The 18003-nt window shown below is 33.7% G+C and overlaps 1 protein-coding gene across 2 annotated transcripts in view; it reads left to right on the forward strand.

Annotated features, from left to right (window-relative positions):
* Positions 1-14859, forward strand: part of LOC134543137 (oxysterol-binding protein-related protein 8) — a 167402-nt gene extending 152543 nt beyond the window's left edge. Inside the window, exon 17 of one of the 2 annotated variants that reach the window (XM_063387988.1) lies at positions 705-14859. In XM_063387988.1, the coding sequence (XP_063244058.1) occupies positions 705-945 (241 nt within the window). In that variant the 3' untranslated portion in view covers positions 946-14859. The remainder of the gene's footprint in view (positions 1-704) is intronic. The other variant, XM_063387996.1, reaches the window with a different exon arrangement.
* The last annotated feature ends 3144 nt before the right edge of the window (positions 14860-18003 follow it).

The following is an 18003-nucleotide window of genomic DNA, read 5'->3' on the forward strand; positions in this document are numbered from 1 at the left end:
TTCAATTTTTATCAACAGTGATTCAGGATTAAATAGAATAAATAGTATAATATTGAATTTTGTAGTCTCAGTGTGTAATAACGATAAGGTGAGTTCTATTAGCCCAGTCTTTTAACAAACACTCAAACTTTGACACATTATTGTTACCAGACGTACTAAGTGTGTATAAATATGTGTTTAGTTAATTTAATAAGGTTATATAGCTACCAAAGTATAATTTACAAACATCTGCCAAAAATAAAATGTCTCGCCTTATCTTGAACAGTGTGTAATAAAAGTTTAGAGAGTTTTTTTTTCTACAATGTCTGTGTACTTATGTGAAAGGCACTGTTTTTTCCCCTTCTGTGAGATGTGAGTCATCTTTGTTTCATCAGCTAATCAAAAGAAATAATTGCTTGAGTTGTCGAAAAATAAACATCACTGCAAAAGTCGAAATTTGCTACTCTAGGGAGATGGGGGCGGGTGAGCATCCATTTGGGTGGCTGTTTTTTGTATTGTCTTCCCGAAAAACAAACATGCTGACAGTTCTAATTCACTTTGAAAACTTTGAGTGGTTTTCTTGCCCCGCTAAAAGCCACAGTAAGCCGATACTACAGATGTCAACAACAATGTTAATGTATTCTTCTCTAAGAAAAAAGTCCTTGATTTGACTTTGAATTTTTGAAACTTGGCGCACCCCTACCACTGTCAACTAGCAGAGCAAGTGTGTTGTGTGCCGGCAGACTGGCCCAGCTGGTCAGCAGCGTGGAGAGGAGCCTGGAGCAGACGGGCAAGCAACTGGACAGGCTCCAGCAAGGCATGGAGTTCCTGGCCAAGGCCCAGCGGGAACGGGCTCCCGACACGCACGCCTCGCAGTCCGGCATCACCTGCTACGAGCTGCTGGCCACCGTCCTGCTAGTCGCGGCCGTGCAGCTGCTGGTCACCTGGTTCCTCGACCGCAAGTAACCTCTCTGCTTCCTCCCTGTCCTATTCCTTACTTCACATTCTTTCATATTTATAGAGGCAGTTTGTACCAGAGTTTCTTAGAAATTGTGTTGGTTCATGTCTTTCAAAACAAGGTCGCTTTAATTTCAGTTTTGTAATAGAAACAATGTACTATATGCTTTAACATCACAATTTCAGGTTAGTGTTTGATGCTTACAGGGTACGTAGTAAGTTGGAGAAATGTGGTTGTAATCATGATGATGAAATCTCACGTGAGAGTTATATTTTTAGTCTGATTGGTGATGTGTACATTAATGGAAAGTACAAACTTGTTTGAAACGTTAAAATTATTGACAATCACGAAAATGACTAGAGCTGACATATAAATTATTAGAGTGCTATTTTAACTTTTTCAATTTCATGTACATTATTATCAGTTAGTGTATCGCATGAATGTTCTTCAACTATGTGCAAGTATCCAATTTTCTGTCATAATTAGAGACTGTGTCAAAGCCCAGAACATTATTTACATATGGTAGCTAAATAAAGGCATGTTTGCAGTAAATAATCAAATCTCATTTTGTGTAAGCAACACAACTTTGCCACCTTCATCAAGTTCATGTTCAATAAATTTAAATATTAAAAATATATACTCATTTTAAGAACCTTAAAATATGTAATAAACTGAACCATAAATGTTAGTTTCGTTTGAAAATTGTTAGGAATATTCAAGCAAGAGTCAGTAATTGGTTTTAGTTTCATTTGAGGGGAAAGATATATTTTTTCCATAAATTTTTATATAAATTTCAGAGGCAAAGAAACCAAAGAAAATTATTGTTCTTATTTTTTATGTAAATCATAAAACTTATTGTATATAAATTATTTTTTGTTTATAATTTTATTACTATTTTTTTTATTTCTGTAAATTCTGTTCTCTCAAATATGTGATAGCATGATACATGTTCTATTCATCTGTGTTTGAACATTGTTAGATTGTTTATGTATTGGTTTTCTCATATCTCCACATTGGAAATGAAGGGTTCATTAATTTTTAAGGTTTTTAGAGTCACTATCTCTCTTATATAACTATAACTTATAGCCTTGGTCCAGTTTTTTTTTTTTTTTTTTTTTATAACCTTTTGTGTATTTGCATTCATTTTGCCAAAAGTAGCATTACAGTGGGAATTCCTTTTCAGTGTGAATTTTAAAAGCAGTGAGTAGCTCTTGTTAAATATTAGTTTAAAAATTCAAAAATTAAATTTTTGGATTCTAATGATTATAAGTACATATTTTTACTGAACAGCATTTGTGATTTTAAGAATAGTTTTTTTTACCTGTGAAATATTTCATATTTCTTTTGCATTTGTTCAACCACGTAGAAGTTCATAAATCATATAAGGAATAATAATTTGTCTTCTTGGGAGGGGAAAAAATATAGGTGAATGGGAATGGCATTTTTACTCCGTGACAGGATTCAGTAGGGAAAGATGTTGAATTTTCGGGATCAAGATCAGGATCGGGAGCATCAGCATTACAATTATGTCACTTAACTTGGTATACAGAAAAAATATTTAATATTACTAGGTCTCTCAAAAATGTCACATCCATTCCTTAAACAATTAGTTGTACAATTGATTTCAAGTTCAAATAAAATTATTGATACATAAGGACATATCATAAGTAACACATAATATAAATAAAAACAAACATCTTATCCTCAACTCATTTCCTGTAATTTCCTTTTGATCATAAATTTAATGATGACCAACTGCAAAAATTTAAAACCCCCTGATTTTTCTGAAAGAAACAGAAATTAATGGCTTCAATATTTGAAACCAAGATGGCATTTGTAGTATCTATATTGAAAACTTAGTTTTGTGTAAGTTCGAATGTGATGCGCCTGGCAACATTTTTCTTTGCTGCTATCAAGTAATTCTTTTTCTAACATAAATAACGCTATGGTAAAGGTGTTTACGTTTGTCATAAGTAAAAAATATATTATTAAAAATATGTTTGATCACATTGAGTACTTTATTGTCAGAGTTTTTATTTTTAACAGCATTTATGAATGAGGGTTGAATTACATTTCACAGATAGATTTTTTTTTTAATATCTTTATTTTATGCTTTGGTCAATACATGTGCAAAGTTGTGGTTTGCTACGTGATGTAGATTGTGGCGAAAATGTAAGCATATAATGTTTTAATAATATAAAAATTAGTTTGCGGGAAAAAATTACAATTAAAAAAAATTGTTTTCCCAAAGTTTTGATTTTCCCCAAGTTCGAAAATGGTCTCTTTCCTGACTTTTATCCGAATCTCGGGATGTGGTGTACCGCTTTAAAAAAAAAAAATATATATATATATATATATATTTGCAGTTAATACCGACATGTGATAATAATGTCAGATAATATTGTAATATATAAATAATTGTTGCTATTAGTTTTTGTGTGCTGTGTATTCTATTTAATGTTTCCATTTCTGTATATTTTTTGTGTTAAAATAAGATATATTTATTCCTATTTTGTTTAATTGATGGTTTGGTTGGCAATTTGATTAATGTAGGAAAAATTTTTTAAGTTATTATAAGGTGGTACGAATTTCCATTTATGAATTTTGTCAGTTTGTAGTCACCGGCATTGTGTATCATGTAGAAGTGGCAATAGTGATTAGTAATTAGTAATTATCTGTCATTGTGTAATATGTAACTGTGCATTAAATAGTGCACTGTTATTTCAATATTTTACTGCATTCATTGTGCATCCAATATTTTTGACGTGACAACGTCTAATAAATCGATGAACGCCGGCTGCACATACGAAAAAAAATTGGTTGTCTGTAAAGTCGGTTTACGGACGATAGTTCAACGTGACGTCATAACAAAACATTGATGAAATGACTGATCCAGAAGAAAAGGAAATATATTCGGCCTGAGACTGAGCCGTAATAGGTTTTTGCAACCAAACCATTTAGGCATTAAAAATATTATATTCTTTGAGGAAGAATTTTTTATATTTTTTCTATCTTTTGTATGATAAAATCTACCTCTGCATACTTTTATGAATAAAATTGAATCATTTTTTATTTAATTATCACTATTTTGTATGGATACAAAGGAGTGGAATGAAATGTACAATTTAATTAATAAATTTACTTTTATTTGCATTCATTATTCAAATATATTTATTACTTTTGAAATGTTACGTGCGCCGTATTTATTTTTACAAGTTCAAAAAAAAATTCCGCACCTGCCGGGATTCGAACTGACAACCTTACGATTAGAAAATAGCACCGCTGACCGCTCAGCCACGAGGCTATATTTAGATAATTGATAGTTTCAGATGTTATATATACCTTTATAAAAATTTTGTTCACGGTAGGGGAATAATATTATTTCGTTTTAATAACTCGATTTTACAACAAATACGCATCCCAAATAAACCAATCTTATTTATAAGGTGTTACAATATTTTTTAAAACATTGTGCAAAAGATCCCAGTTGTAATTTGAATTATTATGTGTAACTGTAAAACACCATTGTTGGTTCAAAACGTATTTGAATATTCAACATTACTTTTAAATAACCGTACCGATTGTGCTGAAAATCGGTGGACGATCGTTAAATTACATAATATTAATAATTCAAACGACGAAAATATGATTGAAAAGTCAAAACGATGGTCGTTCCAATCGAGTTGAAGAGAGATGCCACGCATGCGTACAATGAGCAAACAGGAACATCCGTAGTGGGACATCCGTAGTGGGACACTTTTTCTTGCGTGCAGCTGGCGTTCATCGATTTATTTGACGTTGTCACGTCAAAAGTGTCCCGTTATGCACATTGTCCCATTTCGCTGTGTCCCGTTACACTCATTTTATATTGCTCTTTGCTAACCTGAACCTCCTAGCATTGCGACCGAGTCCGTGGCGTGATTCTGTTTTCATGCATTTCAATGTTACATTTTTATTGCTCTCTGCTAACCCGTTCCTCCTAGCATTGCTGCAGAGTCCGTGCAGTTTGGTGTTGGGTAAGCCATTTTCTTTCACATCATCCTTGAAACACTCCCATTCGTTTACTACTTTTCCTATCATCGTCCTATCCTTAACAGAATAACACATTGGAAGAAGTTAAATAGCAAACATGTATAAAAATTATAGTTAAAATAATCTCTTCGTTAAAGTAATAAACATATTTGAATAAATGAGTGCAAATAAAAGTAAATTTATCAATTAAATTGTAGATTTCATTTCGCTCCTTCTTTGTATCCATACAAAATAGTGATAATTCAATAAAAATAATTAAATTTTATTCATAAAAGTATGCAGTTTGTTCATCAATGTTTTGTTATGACGTTGTCACGTTAAACTATCGTCCGTAAACCGACTTTACAGACAACCAATTTTTTTTCTATGAATTTTAATCTGTGAACGAGTAATGCTTGGAAATTTTTAGCGACTTTGAAACAGTTGAGTTTTGTTTGTAGTTATGTAAATTTTCTGACGCTTATGTTTTTGTATTGTGGTTTCGGATACGAAGTGAAAGTAACTAATGAGAAAGGTTGGTAAGGTGAGGTCAGTTACATTTAATATTCAGTATATGTAATCGTTAAAATGTATTAATTTTCTCTAAATGTATTTTATTTCCACTGAATTCTGCAATTAGTCAGTTACTATCATGTGGTTTAGTAAATTAAAAACTTTAAAATATTGATGGAAGACATATAATTCTTATAATGAATTTAATAATTTTCACATTCATACTTTCTCGTTAGAGTGGTTTTTACCTAACGATCTCTCTAGATTTCGTGCTCCCCAATAATTTTTTTTTTAAAAAGAATCCTTTAGATGTTTTGCTACATTATTAGTACTGAAATGTACATTTTTTACTCTCCCCCCCAGGAGCCAATACTTTCAGCAGTCAGTGGTCGTCAAGTAGTAGGAGTTAGTAGGGCAGATTGTCTGCTTGTTGGGTTTACTGGTCTCTTTTTGCTGTGTATATTACTGACTGAGAAATGCAAGTACCTAACTTATTATTTAGGACTTTTACAGAGTAAGATATACAGTTTCAAGCATTTCATTGTTAGAAGAAATTATTTAATACACAAATACGTTAATTAAACTATAGTATCTAAATATAAAATATAGTATATGCAAAGTTACTAAATAAAACTACTTTAGTGATGCAAGAATGCAACTTGATAGATTACCGATTGTGAAACTCATAACTGGTGATAACCGTTTCAGTTACTGGTTCTTTACAACATATTTTCAGCTAGTGGGTTATTAACACGTTTCGCAACTAGTAATGCAATTTATTATCCTGTAAATTTATTTAAGTATCAATTTACATGACAGGTTAAACAACTAATTTTTTTACACTATATATTATTCAGGACTTAAAATTGGAATGAATTTGTTTATAAAGACAACATTTCTCAAGTTTTAAAGCAATATTTTTCTTTTGGGTTGTGCGATATTACCTAATAAAATGAGATGTTGTCATTAGTGTGATAATAGTTGTTGCTATAGCCCGGCAACTTAGTAATTGACCTTGTACGTTTCTGTTCCGCGCAGCTCCTCCCTCCCTAACTTCCACCCCTCCTTCCCCTCCGAATCGTCTGCAGGTAGGGGAGGGCCACTCCTCCCTCAAGGACAACTTACACGAACGCACTTCACTCGCTTCGAGATGATGTAGAAAGGTATTCGCACTAACTAAAAATTTGTTGCGTTTGACGCAGCATTATTGGGGTTATTTGGTTGACGCAATAATGAAATCTACATTCAATATCTGTAATCGAGGGGGAAAAGACTCCTGAAACGTATTTTGTAAACCCTCAAAATTACGAAAACTACATATTCATTCCCACTAATATATCTAGATGAACATATTGATCAGATGCACGGGCACATCTATAGAAGCATGCACTTCACTTTTCTAAATATATCCCATTAATGAAATGTCACTGTCACCGATGAAAGTCTCATAGCTAGAGACCTGAAAAAGTAGATGTTATTTTCCCTATAAAATAGGTGTTATTTTTCTTTGAAATAGAGGTTATTTTACCGTAAAATAGATATTATTTTCCTTAAAATACCATTAATTTTTTGTTTGAAAATGATTTTCAATGGAACTTAATTTATTTAGCTCGCCTATTTACAATTTAAACTGTATGATTTCTAATTTCATTAGGCCTAAATTAAAATGGTCAACAAAAATCAGTTCAGTTGTGTGACATGTAGGCCTACTAATGCCTATAAAGTAGGAGTTGTATATGATATAAAATAATTAATCAGTCATCATTCAATATTCTTCTCTTTCAAGTTATGGCGTCTGTCGGTAATCACGTGATTGTAGTGACTCAGCAAACTTTTACTGTCCACATTATTTGTTGGGAGGAAGATGGCTTGAAGTGCAGCTGCAGAAAATGAAATTTGTTCTGTGCCAATAGCCACCAGCATTTTATGAACATCACATTCTTGCCCTGCTTTAACTGCTTCTTGCACAGCTTCCTACAGAGATTCGTAGCCTTTGTAAAGCACTGAATCGTCAACATCTCCAACCCCGGAGAGGCATTTTATGGTTGGCAAAATGTCTTTGGTGTTGTTAAGCAAGATATGCTTTGTTGGGCAGAAAACCTTGGTCAGTGTTTTGATAATTCTTGCACTTGGGTCTGCATTTTGTAGGCCTTGCAGTTTGTCCATACATACAGCTGAAGCTTTCTGGCACATTTGCTTCACATGAGCTTTGTCAGTCGTGGTCAAAGATGAGATTTTTTCTTGAAATCCCGCAGAAAAAATGCCTTGAGAAACACTATCGAAGCCTTTTATAAGGTCGTCTAAATATCCAGTCAACAAATGAGCTGTTGGATATTGTGACCCCTCAAGTTCTATCAAGATTTCAACAAGTTTTGCAGCATAATTTTTTACAAAGTGACATTGAGCTAAAAGTATACATACATTCTTGCTTGGCAAAAATGTCAAGTACTTAATGCCACTGTTGTCCACTTTCAAGTCTTCCTGCTTGAAGAAGGAGATAATATCCACCAAGTACTCTGACAAGTAGAACACAGACTTGAACCACGAATTCCAGCGTGTACTAACTGGCATCGGGAACAATATTGCTGGCTTGTCTGTGTTTTCAGCGTACTTAAGATAGTGGTGTCTGCATTTTCGTGTCTTAAGAAAAGCAGTCTTTACTTTTACAACACCATCATTGAGTTCATGTAACTCACAAGACATGACACTTCCTACAAGTACCAGCTTGTGTGCCCAGCACTGCACATGTAAAACATGTTCCCCAAAAAGGACCTGCAAAGATGATAAACACTTTGTCATATAACGAGCAGAATCGGTTACAAGACCCTGGATGTTGCAAAATTGAATATCATTTGTTGTATGCAAGTAGTGTCATCTGCTTTTTCTAAGAAGCTAACTGAAGCTACTTTCAAAACTGGGTCTTGCAAATTATAAAAAATTTTTTTGAAAAACACTACAAAGAAGCATCTTCCTTTGTTGTCAGTGGTTTCATAAGACAGGATGAAAACTTTTCTGTTTTGCACCAAGTCCTTGAGAGAATTTTCTCGCTCTTGTGCTAGTTTTGGGATGTACTTTTCTCTCAGAGTTCTTACACAAGGCAAGTCACCTGCGCCTTCAATAAATTCATCCATCCACGATCTTATGTTTGCATCCTCCAGCTTTTCTAACGGGATATTCGCTTTCGCAAACGCTTCTGTTGTTTTCAGTGCCAAGTTTTCAACAGAAACTTTTCATCGCTTAGCACTGTTCAAACTGGTGAACACTGACGTTTGAATTTTATTCCTACGGACGTAGTCGCCACTTTATTTGCGGCCGTTTCATGTTTAGACGTTTTAACGTGTTTAACAATGCTGTCTCTCTTTTCATAGGCCACCAGGCAGTTACAGTGCCGACACATCAAAGTTTTTGCATCGGTAGCATACAGGCCATCATTTATGAATTCACCTGCCCGTAAATAGGCAATTACCGGTGGCTTCGGCATTCTGAAGAAAATATACTTATTTTCTTGGTCTAACAAAACTTAACCTTTGTCCGTGTTCAGACCGTTAACAATAACAAAACGAATATATTATTGCGGCCAGTCGGTACACAGCCGAAGTACCAACCACGGCTAATGATAAAAATGGCGCGGTTTAATGCTAGGCCTACCGTAAAATGTATTAAAAAAAGTAAATAAATCGTGTATGTCTCAACTTTATTTAGGCAAAATGAAAACAAAACAATTTCACATTTTTGAAACACTAACATAGTGTTATAATAATTTTACGTTCACCGATTTTTCATGTCTATCATTTATTTTGGTTATCCTGCAAATTATATATTTGAAGATGGCGTAAAACGTGTGTAAATAAACATTTACTGTTGTCGTGAGAGTAAATATTGAAGGTTACGTGATGTATTTTTGTTTATTTCTTTTGTGTTTTTGTGCGTAAGTATAAATAATTTCAATAAATATGGAAAAATGATAGGTGAAATTAAAAAATGCATAAATTCACGTTTTTTTGTTTCAAAACGTCCAAATTCACGTTTTTTGTTTCAAAACATCCTAATTCGCTATTTTCGTTTCAAAACGTCCAAATTCGCGTTATTTTTCGCGTTATCGCGGCAGCGATTTTTTCAGGTCTCTACTCATAGGACATTGGAACCTCTGAGAAACAACTGCATGTCTATTTAGGGCATTGGACATAAAAAAACTATACATTACATGCACCCGGCAATCGTAAAGTGTCAATTAAATGTAAACAAAATTGACAACCAAGTTGAGTCAAAATGTTTGCTGTCAGGTATAATAAGTACACCATTCCTCTTAATTAGTAATATTATTATATAGAGCCCATGAAAAATGGTAAATAAAACTGCCTGATTTCGGTAAATAAATTATAGGATTTCGGTGCTATATTTCGGTAAAAAAAAAGTATTTTTGTGGTATATTTCGGCAAAAAAAATTTTTTTTTGTTAAATGAGTGCATTTTTTCTACTAATTATTTAATTTCATGATACACACACAAAGCTGTACATGATACTTGATACAGCAATCACTAGATTCCTGCGTAAGCCTTACAGAAGTGGAAATGTTATCTAGTAGATTATACACACATTACTTAAATATTACATCATAAATAGTGTCTAGAATTTTACGGTCTGTGTTTATGTATTTAAACATTTTGAGTATTAAATAGGCCTATGCTATGTTCCTGCACAAAACTTTATAGAATTAATTTTTTTCCTGTCAGGAGAATTGGCCACTTTGGCCAAAGAGTTTGGTAAACATGTAAGAAAGGGTTCCCTAAAAAAAATTAGTTAATTACATGATTATAGTACATGTAAAATTTCAGGCTCACAGGTTTTTTTTTTTAATTTACTATAATTTTGTTTTAATACACATTTTCCGGCCTCTTTCCCATCAAATTGTGTTTATTAGGACGTTAGAACTTTAACACATTTCCTTGACTAACCTTTCATGTATTCATTTAACCATTCCCTCCCTCATAGCTGGGTGATCTAGCTTCTCTAGGGGAATATTTGCAGAAACAAATGCATGCACTGTATAGCTTGCAAAATTGACTATAATTTCCTTTGTTCATTTATGGAGAACAATATTATCCTCGAGTGTCACTTGCCTTTTAACTCCACAACCTGATGGTGATGTTTGACTTTTTTTCTTCTCTAAATGAGATGCTCGCTGTTTGCAGTGTTTTTCACAAGTATCTTTCCTTTTCCAATCTACTACCGTATTGCAAAATTTACACATCATTATCTGCTTTTCTTTATTAAAATAATGAATCCTTCATGCTCGTATTCTTTAGCTCGTTCAAACACTGATACGACCTTAGGCATTGTGAAGTATCAAGTAAACTTCAAACAAAACAAACCGCAACTACCTATTTTCGTTCACATTTACCTATTTACATGGAACGTAGGATCTTTTCAAACCTCATTTGGTCATTTCACATGACCGACGTATTGCGACGTTAAAATCCCATAACCTCTTTGTTATTATTTACAAACAATACAACAACGGAACAGAGATAAGTATCTCTGCAACGGAAACGAATATGGCCAAACGGCTAACTTCATCCACATCCCGCTAGGATCGCTGATAAATGGTTGCCGCTTTCAGGCCGAGTGTTTGGTATTTATTTTGCTTCAACTTATCTATGGCGCATCTCATAATAAAGATGGCTTACAATGTTTTTGTTTACTAAACGAATACGTTTTGCGGCAAAAGTATTATTGTGAAACTTAATATTTGTATCGTGTTAAAATTCTGACATTTCGCGGATATTTCATGAAATAACAAGAATATCGCGAATAGTAATGAATTTCGCGGCATCGCCAGTTATTTCGTAAAAACGAAATGCTGTAAAATCAATATAGGCGTTTGGAAACACATTTGTAAGTGCTGTTCCAAAACCGTTAGTAAAATTTCGCGATTTCGTCATTAACGAAATTCGAGTACCTCTATTAATATATCAAGCCAATAGAACATTAATTCGCATAAGCTATGCAACCTGCATAGTTATCACATACAGCTGCAAAAGAACCATTAGAAAGAGTAATTAATATTTTGAATAACCATAGGAAATATTAACCTTACCTAGTCCGAGTCAAATTCCGAGTCGAAGCTATGTGCAGTATCTGTTCCACTTGAATTTTCATCAGATGATGATTGAAGGGTTACAATAATTTTGTTGATTTCGATGTCCATGATTCGATCACTTCTGAAATATTCAGCTTCAATACCTTTAACATGTTCGGAGCACTTTTTCCACTGTTTGAGCAAACAATTTCTCACATAGTTTTCTTTTTTCGTCCAACGAGTTACTTATTTCCTCGGAGACCTTCCTCTTGATGTCCCCCCACACTAGCTCGATCGGATTTAGATGCGAGTGGTAGGGGGCAATCGAATCACGTCATGGCCATATTTGTTTATGATTTCGTCTACCTTGAATATTTTTGGGGAAGGATGCTGTTTCACCAAACACAACAAATCTGCTTTGTTCATGTCAGGAGAAAAATGGATGCTATTTTCCCTAAGCCAATCTTGAATGTCATGTTTAAGAGTAGCTAATGAAGGTTTTTTATTAGTTTGAACATTGTGGTAACTAGCATTGTCTAAAACAATGACACTGTGTGTTGGCAAATTTGGTAGTAACTTTTGTTCTAGCCACAACAAAAAATTTGCATAGTTCATATCATCATGATAGTCACAGGATTTTTGTTTTGATTTAAAAATCAATAACACTTTCTGGACAAAGTCTTGTTTGCCACCAGCATGCACAATTATCAATCGTTGCCCTTTACCGATAGATTCTGTGACCCCCAGTTCAGTGCTGGATTGCCAGCAAGAACTTACACTGTGAGTAGCGTGTCGATATGTTTCATCTATATATAGTATATTCTGCCCTGCATTTCAGTACGCATGAATGTCTTGTAAATATTTTACTCTCCATGTGGTAATTGAAAGTTTCTCTATAAAACGTTTTCTTCTAGACTGACATGTTTTCCATCGAAAACCGAGACGTTTCAACAATTTGCGCAAGTATTCTTTGCTGCAGTTCACAATACCGTCATCTCGTAAGGACTTTGTCAAATTATTTAATGTCGGCACTGTTTTTCTAACGGTATAAAATTCATGAATTTTCCTACGAATCACACATTCGGAAAAGTCATCAACTTCAATTCTTTTCTTTCGGTCTTTGTTCTTACCAGTGGGTGTGGAAGATTATAAACTACTTTTACTTTTAATTTTACCTTCCGCAATGATACTTTCAATGTTTGATTGCGAAACACCTGTCGCAGCACTTGCCGATTCTGTGACGTAATTTAATTTATATAAACGTTTATGTTCTTTTAAATGTGTTACAACATTGTAAACAATTTCCCTTGCTTGTCGACTTAATGGTGTACCGGCTGAAATGCGTGACTTAATTCCTGAAGTTGAAGCCATAACCCAAACCGTATCGTGTAAACCGACCTGTGAAGCACTATCTCGGGAGTGGCGTATCCAGGAAGCACAACCGTCAACTGATCCCCTCCACTCCACTCCACTAGACACTGGGGTCTGCGCAGGTCGAAAACAAGTTGCCGGATTATACTATCTATCTTGTTTTGGGATATGGCTGTTGACAAATTGAAAATGAACTAATTAAGTTAGGTATAGTGTTTTATTCACATTCCAAAACATAAATGTTCCCTCTCTATTTAATTAGTTATTCATATTCTTCAGCAAATTTCAGTTTTTAGTTAAAATATTTGTACAGTATACAAAAATCAAAATATATTCAAGTATGATTGAAAATTCAAATAGCACGAGTAAAGGGAAAATTTTTAAAAACTGTTTATGAAAGTTATATTCGAACAAATACTTCTGCATAGTTTCACCAGTAGCAATAGATATTTCAATTGTCATACAGACTAATACAAAGTATTGTTTGCTTGTTTTCAACTTGTCCATATAAAATACAAATTGCAGAATTCTCTTTCTGTCTGGGCTTGAGCCAATGTGTTGTTAACTGTGCATGTGTTAAAATACAGTAGTATGTATAATTATATCACACTCATTTGAACTGGGTATTTACACATTTTTATAATACAACAGTGATTAACTTCAGTGTCTATAGTTACACCATGTGATATGCAACAACTTTATGCATTATTGATACAATTCAATATTTGTTAATTGCAGATTTCATCGAACACAATAAATTATTCCTATAGATATTTAAAATTTTGTTTTTTTCCCCACAGCCTAATTGTTTATATTTATACTAAAACAAGATACTTTTGTTTTGTAAGCATTCCTCATCTGTGATTGAGATTACCTAATAGTAAACACTTGATAAAGAGTAAGACAGGCTTACTACAGGGACTTGGCTGGTCAACAAGTCACTTAAAATTCAAACTTAAGATCTTTTATATAAGAATCAGTGACATTAAAGAATTTCAATTTCGACTTGACCCATGACTGTTTTTAAAAGACTGCAATTAAAATGGTTGTGATAGCCAAAATGTCTTAAGAGTTATATTCTGGAGTGAGCCAAGTTACATTTTTCTTGAGGAAAATGTTTATGAATGCATTTAGTTGTTGGCACTTTGCAATCAGTACCTATATATTTCAAATGTGCAATGCATCACTGGGTAAAGTCCCTTGAGTGGAAAATATTATTTACCTAAATCTTGAATACACATACAAACAAGTTGAACTAAATAAAATCCGTTAATGTAAAGATTTTAGATACATTTGGTAGCATCTACTTAAAAAATTTGTTCTATATATTTGTAAAACATAATATTGTATGTACAACAGTTCTCCATTGTAAGTATATTGGTTTTTTTTTTTACATGAAAATCTACTTATAAGCAGTCATGAAATTAAAAATGGTTTTTGTTTCATGGAAGATTTTATTTTTCATATTTAATGATTTCAAAGAATATAACAAATATTTACAGTTGCATACTTCTCAAACACCAAAAATTACTGGCATTTTTTAAAGTACATTATTTTGTTGTAGACATAATCACTTTTTAAGTATTTTAGGGATCCATTTAGTTTATTGACAAGTCTGTACCAATTGGTTTACTACTGTGTTTGATTAATGACATAAAATTGTAAGCAAATTAATTTAATGTTTAACATTATTAATTTGTAATAGTATTTCGTGTGTTAGCTATATTTATAAAAGCTAAATACATAAGGAAATGGAAAATATAATTTTTTTCTTAAAGATATATTTATTGTTGAATTTCATCAGTATTTGCTATTTGGTCTAAACCATATGTACATATGTATGTCTAAATGTTTGCGTATACTGTAAATAATTATGTTAATACATGTTTATTATATGTGAGATATGTATGCTTGTGAAAAATCATGTAAGTAAATACATGGTTGTGAATTATTCTTTTTATTTTGAGTGTGTCAATCTTTTGAGTGCATTGGATTTTAAAGGGTAGATTGTAGTAGAAGTGAATTATTACCTGGGATTCTGCATACTCTTCAAAAAGTTTTTTGGTGAAGCAAGCAAGATAAAATAAAGTGTTTCCCCCTTGTTATTCAAACAAGTATAAAGTGCAATGGCTAATACCACTCTCCCCTTTTTCACAAACTGTTGTCCACTGGCCTGCAAGTAAAAATATAATTCCCACAGCCTTTGTTAGTCTCATAAAGTCCTGTGGCCGACTGCCGGTCAACTTCGCTTTACGTAAACACAAGTGGTGAGCGTTGTTGAGCTAGTATGGTTCTGCTACCTTTAAGAAAGTGTATTTGGGATTTCTTTGGAAAAATGGCTAGAATTTGTAGTACTTTGAGGCAACTGTGATAGCCTCAGAGTAGAAATTTTTTGTTATTTGTGGAAAATTGGGTGATTTTCTGAATTTCATAGTGATAGTACAAAGTATCTTGGTTGATGGAAAAAGTCTTTGATTGATTTTTTACATGTAATATAAAATGTTTAGTTTTCTAGATGATAGGCTAATTCAACCGAGCACAGTTCGGTGAGCATCAAAGTGTGATGCAGTGTTTAGTTTTCTAGATGATAGGCTAATTCAACCGAGCACAGTTCGGTGAGCATCAAAGTGTGATGCAGTGTTTTTCCTTGCACCCAAGTCAGGGTTCAAAGCAAGGGACTGTTACGATGTGAATCTATTTTTGAGATCTTTTATTTTTTAAAAAATAAATTATTTTACTACTTGAAGAATTAAAGCTAAAATGTTATCAACTTTTTATTTAGTTTTTACATAGTATTTGTTTTTAGCAAATACATGAAGTTTGGATATGATTGGTATTGAACCATAAGAAAAGTTTTGTATCATAATTTAGGAATAGCTATGGTAAAGGTACAGTATCTATTACTTATAAAAGTTAAATCAATAATAAAGAAAAAAACTGATTCACTAATAGGGCAAGATAATCTGTTGCTCTCCTGTGCTTGGAGTGAGAGCATGGAGTGTTATGTGCAAACTTAATTTATTTGAGCTAACATCTCAACAGTTGTAAGGTGGTGAAAACTGAGACAGGCGAGGGATGATCTTCAAGGTGCCAGACCTATGTTAAATTTTTACTGTAATAACAAGAGTAAGATAATTAATTGTCTGCATTATGCAAGGAATCGCCTAATTACCTCTAAATCATTGCAAATATATATATATATATATAATATATATATATATATATATATATCTATAAACAGCACACATTCTCTGTATGTATGCAGTTGGATAAGGTTTCTAACTTTTAAAGCTTCAATGCTGTAATGCTTAATTAAAACTGATGTTATGTCTGCAGTCCTCGAGTGCCTTCCATGAACTTCATTTCCATGTATGAATAGTTGGTTAAAACTTTGATATGTATTGTATGGTGTGACATGTTATCTATATGTATATGTGTGTGTGTTCATATTAATATACAGAGTTTCTTTTGTCTTGTGATAGCGATGTATTTAGTTTGGAGCATAAATCACATGCAATATACACAAATTAAAAAAAAAAATATTGTGGACAATGCACTACCTATTTATTAAATAACACTGTCATAAATACTTATGCAAGAATTGCTTGCTGTAGATTTTGTATGAGATTTTGTCGCATTCCATTACAATTCCTGCAGTTTCTACAATTATTATAAACTAAAGGTTATATCTTCCTATTTGTATAACAGTTAATAAAATACTATACATTGTAGAATGACAAAAATGTAAGTACTTTTATTTGTGCAATAGTGATGAGAATCAGTCAAATATGTATTGTAATAAAGAAAATAAAGACATCACTAATTTTTCAATTTTTTTTTTACATACAGTAGAACCCCGATTTAACGAAGTGATATGGTTACCGAAAATGTTTACTCGAAATCGATGTTTTGTTAAATCCGATTTACCGATTTTCAATGACCCCCGCACTCATAATCGCGTCCCTACGTTTCCATATCGTAGACAGGGTCGACGGCGATATCTTGTGCTGCCGTGCTATCTCAGACTTTGTCAACTTTCCATCTTAAACGTGTTTGATCTCGCTCGTACGGCCCCCGGTTCGTACGAACACCTCAGTCGTACGTACAGATTTTCAGAAACCGTGAAAAATTAGGCAAAAAAATATATGAAAAGTGTAAGAAATACGTTAAAGTTTATTTAAATACAGTCACAACCTGCAGCGTTTATAACAAATACGAACTACATACACATTGTGTCACAGTAAAAAAAATTTAAAAAAAATGGCCGCAAATTGATGGAAATAGCGCGCCGTATGCGGAGAAAGGTAATTAATTGTACTCGGTCAGCTGTTGTTACGGCGCGGCGTAGCAGCTGGCGGGCTCTCTCTGTTCGCTGAGCTGCGCATGCGCTGTATAACTCACTCAACTCTCCGCCCAGACTCGTGACCTTCCATCAGCAGCCAGCCAATAGACGCGAGCTTAGCGTAAAAAAATAAAATAAAAGCTCCACCGCCGTGTCCCAGTTTTGTCCAGTTCTAATACCAGTAACATAAACGAATCGTCAAAAAAACGTAACAAAGCCGATATCCAAAAACAGTAAATAAAGTCATGTACAGTAGAATCCCGCCGATGCACGCGGCAGTGTCTAGCTGAGCTCGGCGTTTCCACTATCGCACGAAAAGCCGTCTCAGCTGCCATGTTATCTTACCTGCCCGCACACACGAAAAGCCGCTGTGGTAGCTTCTACCGTCCGGCCAGGCTGGCGGTAGCGGTGGCTTGACGTCATATGACGTGACGCTTACCTCGCCCATCCCCTGCTAATTCTTCAAGGCTCATCCCTCCCAGAGCTACAAACCATGTAAAAACACACCCCCCCCCCCCCCCCCTTTTATCAACTAACATTTCAACACATTCCCTCCCTTATTACAAACTTCTGCGTGAGAAACTGTCAGCATCCTCCTCCCCTCCCACACCGCGTGCGACAAAAGCCAGGTTGTATAGTCCATTCTCGGTAAAATAAATATTTTTATGGGCTTATACGACTGTCCTTCGCCGTTAATAAATACTTTATAAGTTTAAGTTATTATGATACAATTTGTTTATTAGTCACACA

This window comes from Bacillus rossius, chromosome 1, assembly GCF_032445375.1.
Source record: "Bacillus rossius redtenbacheri isolate Brsri chromosome 1, Brsri_v3, whole genome shotgun sequence".
NCBI lineage: Eukaryota > Metazoa > Arthropoda > Insecta > Phasmatodea > Bacillidae > Bacillus > Bacillus rossius.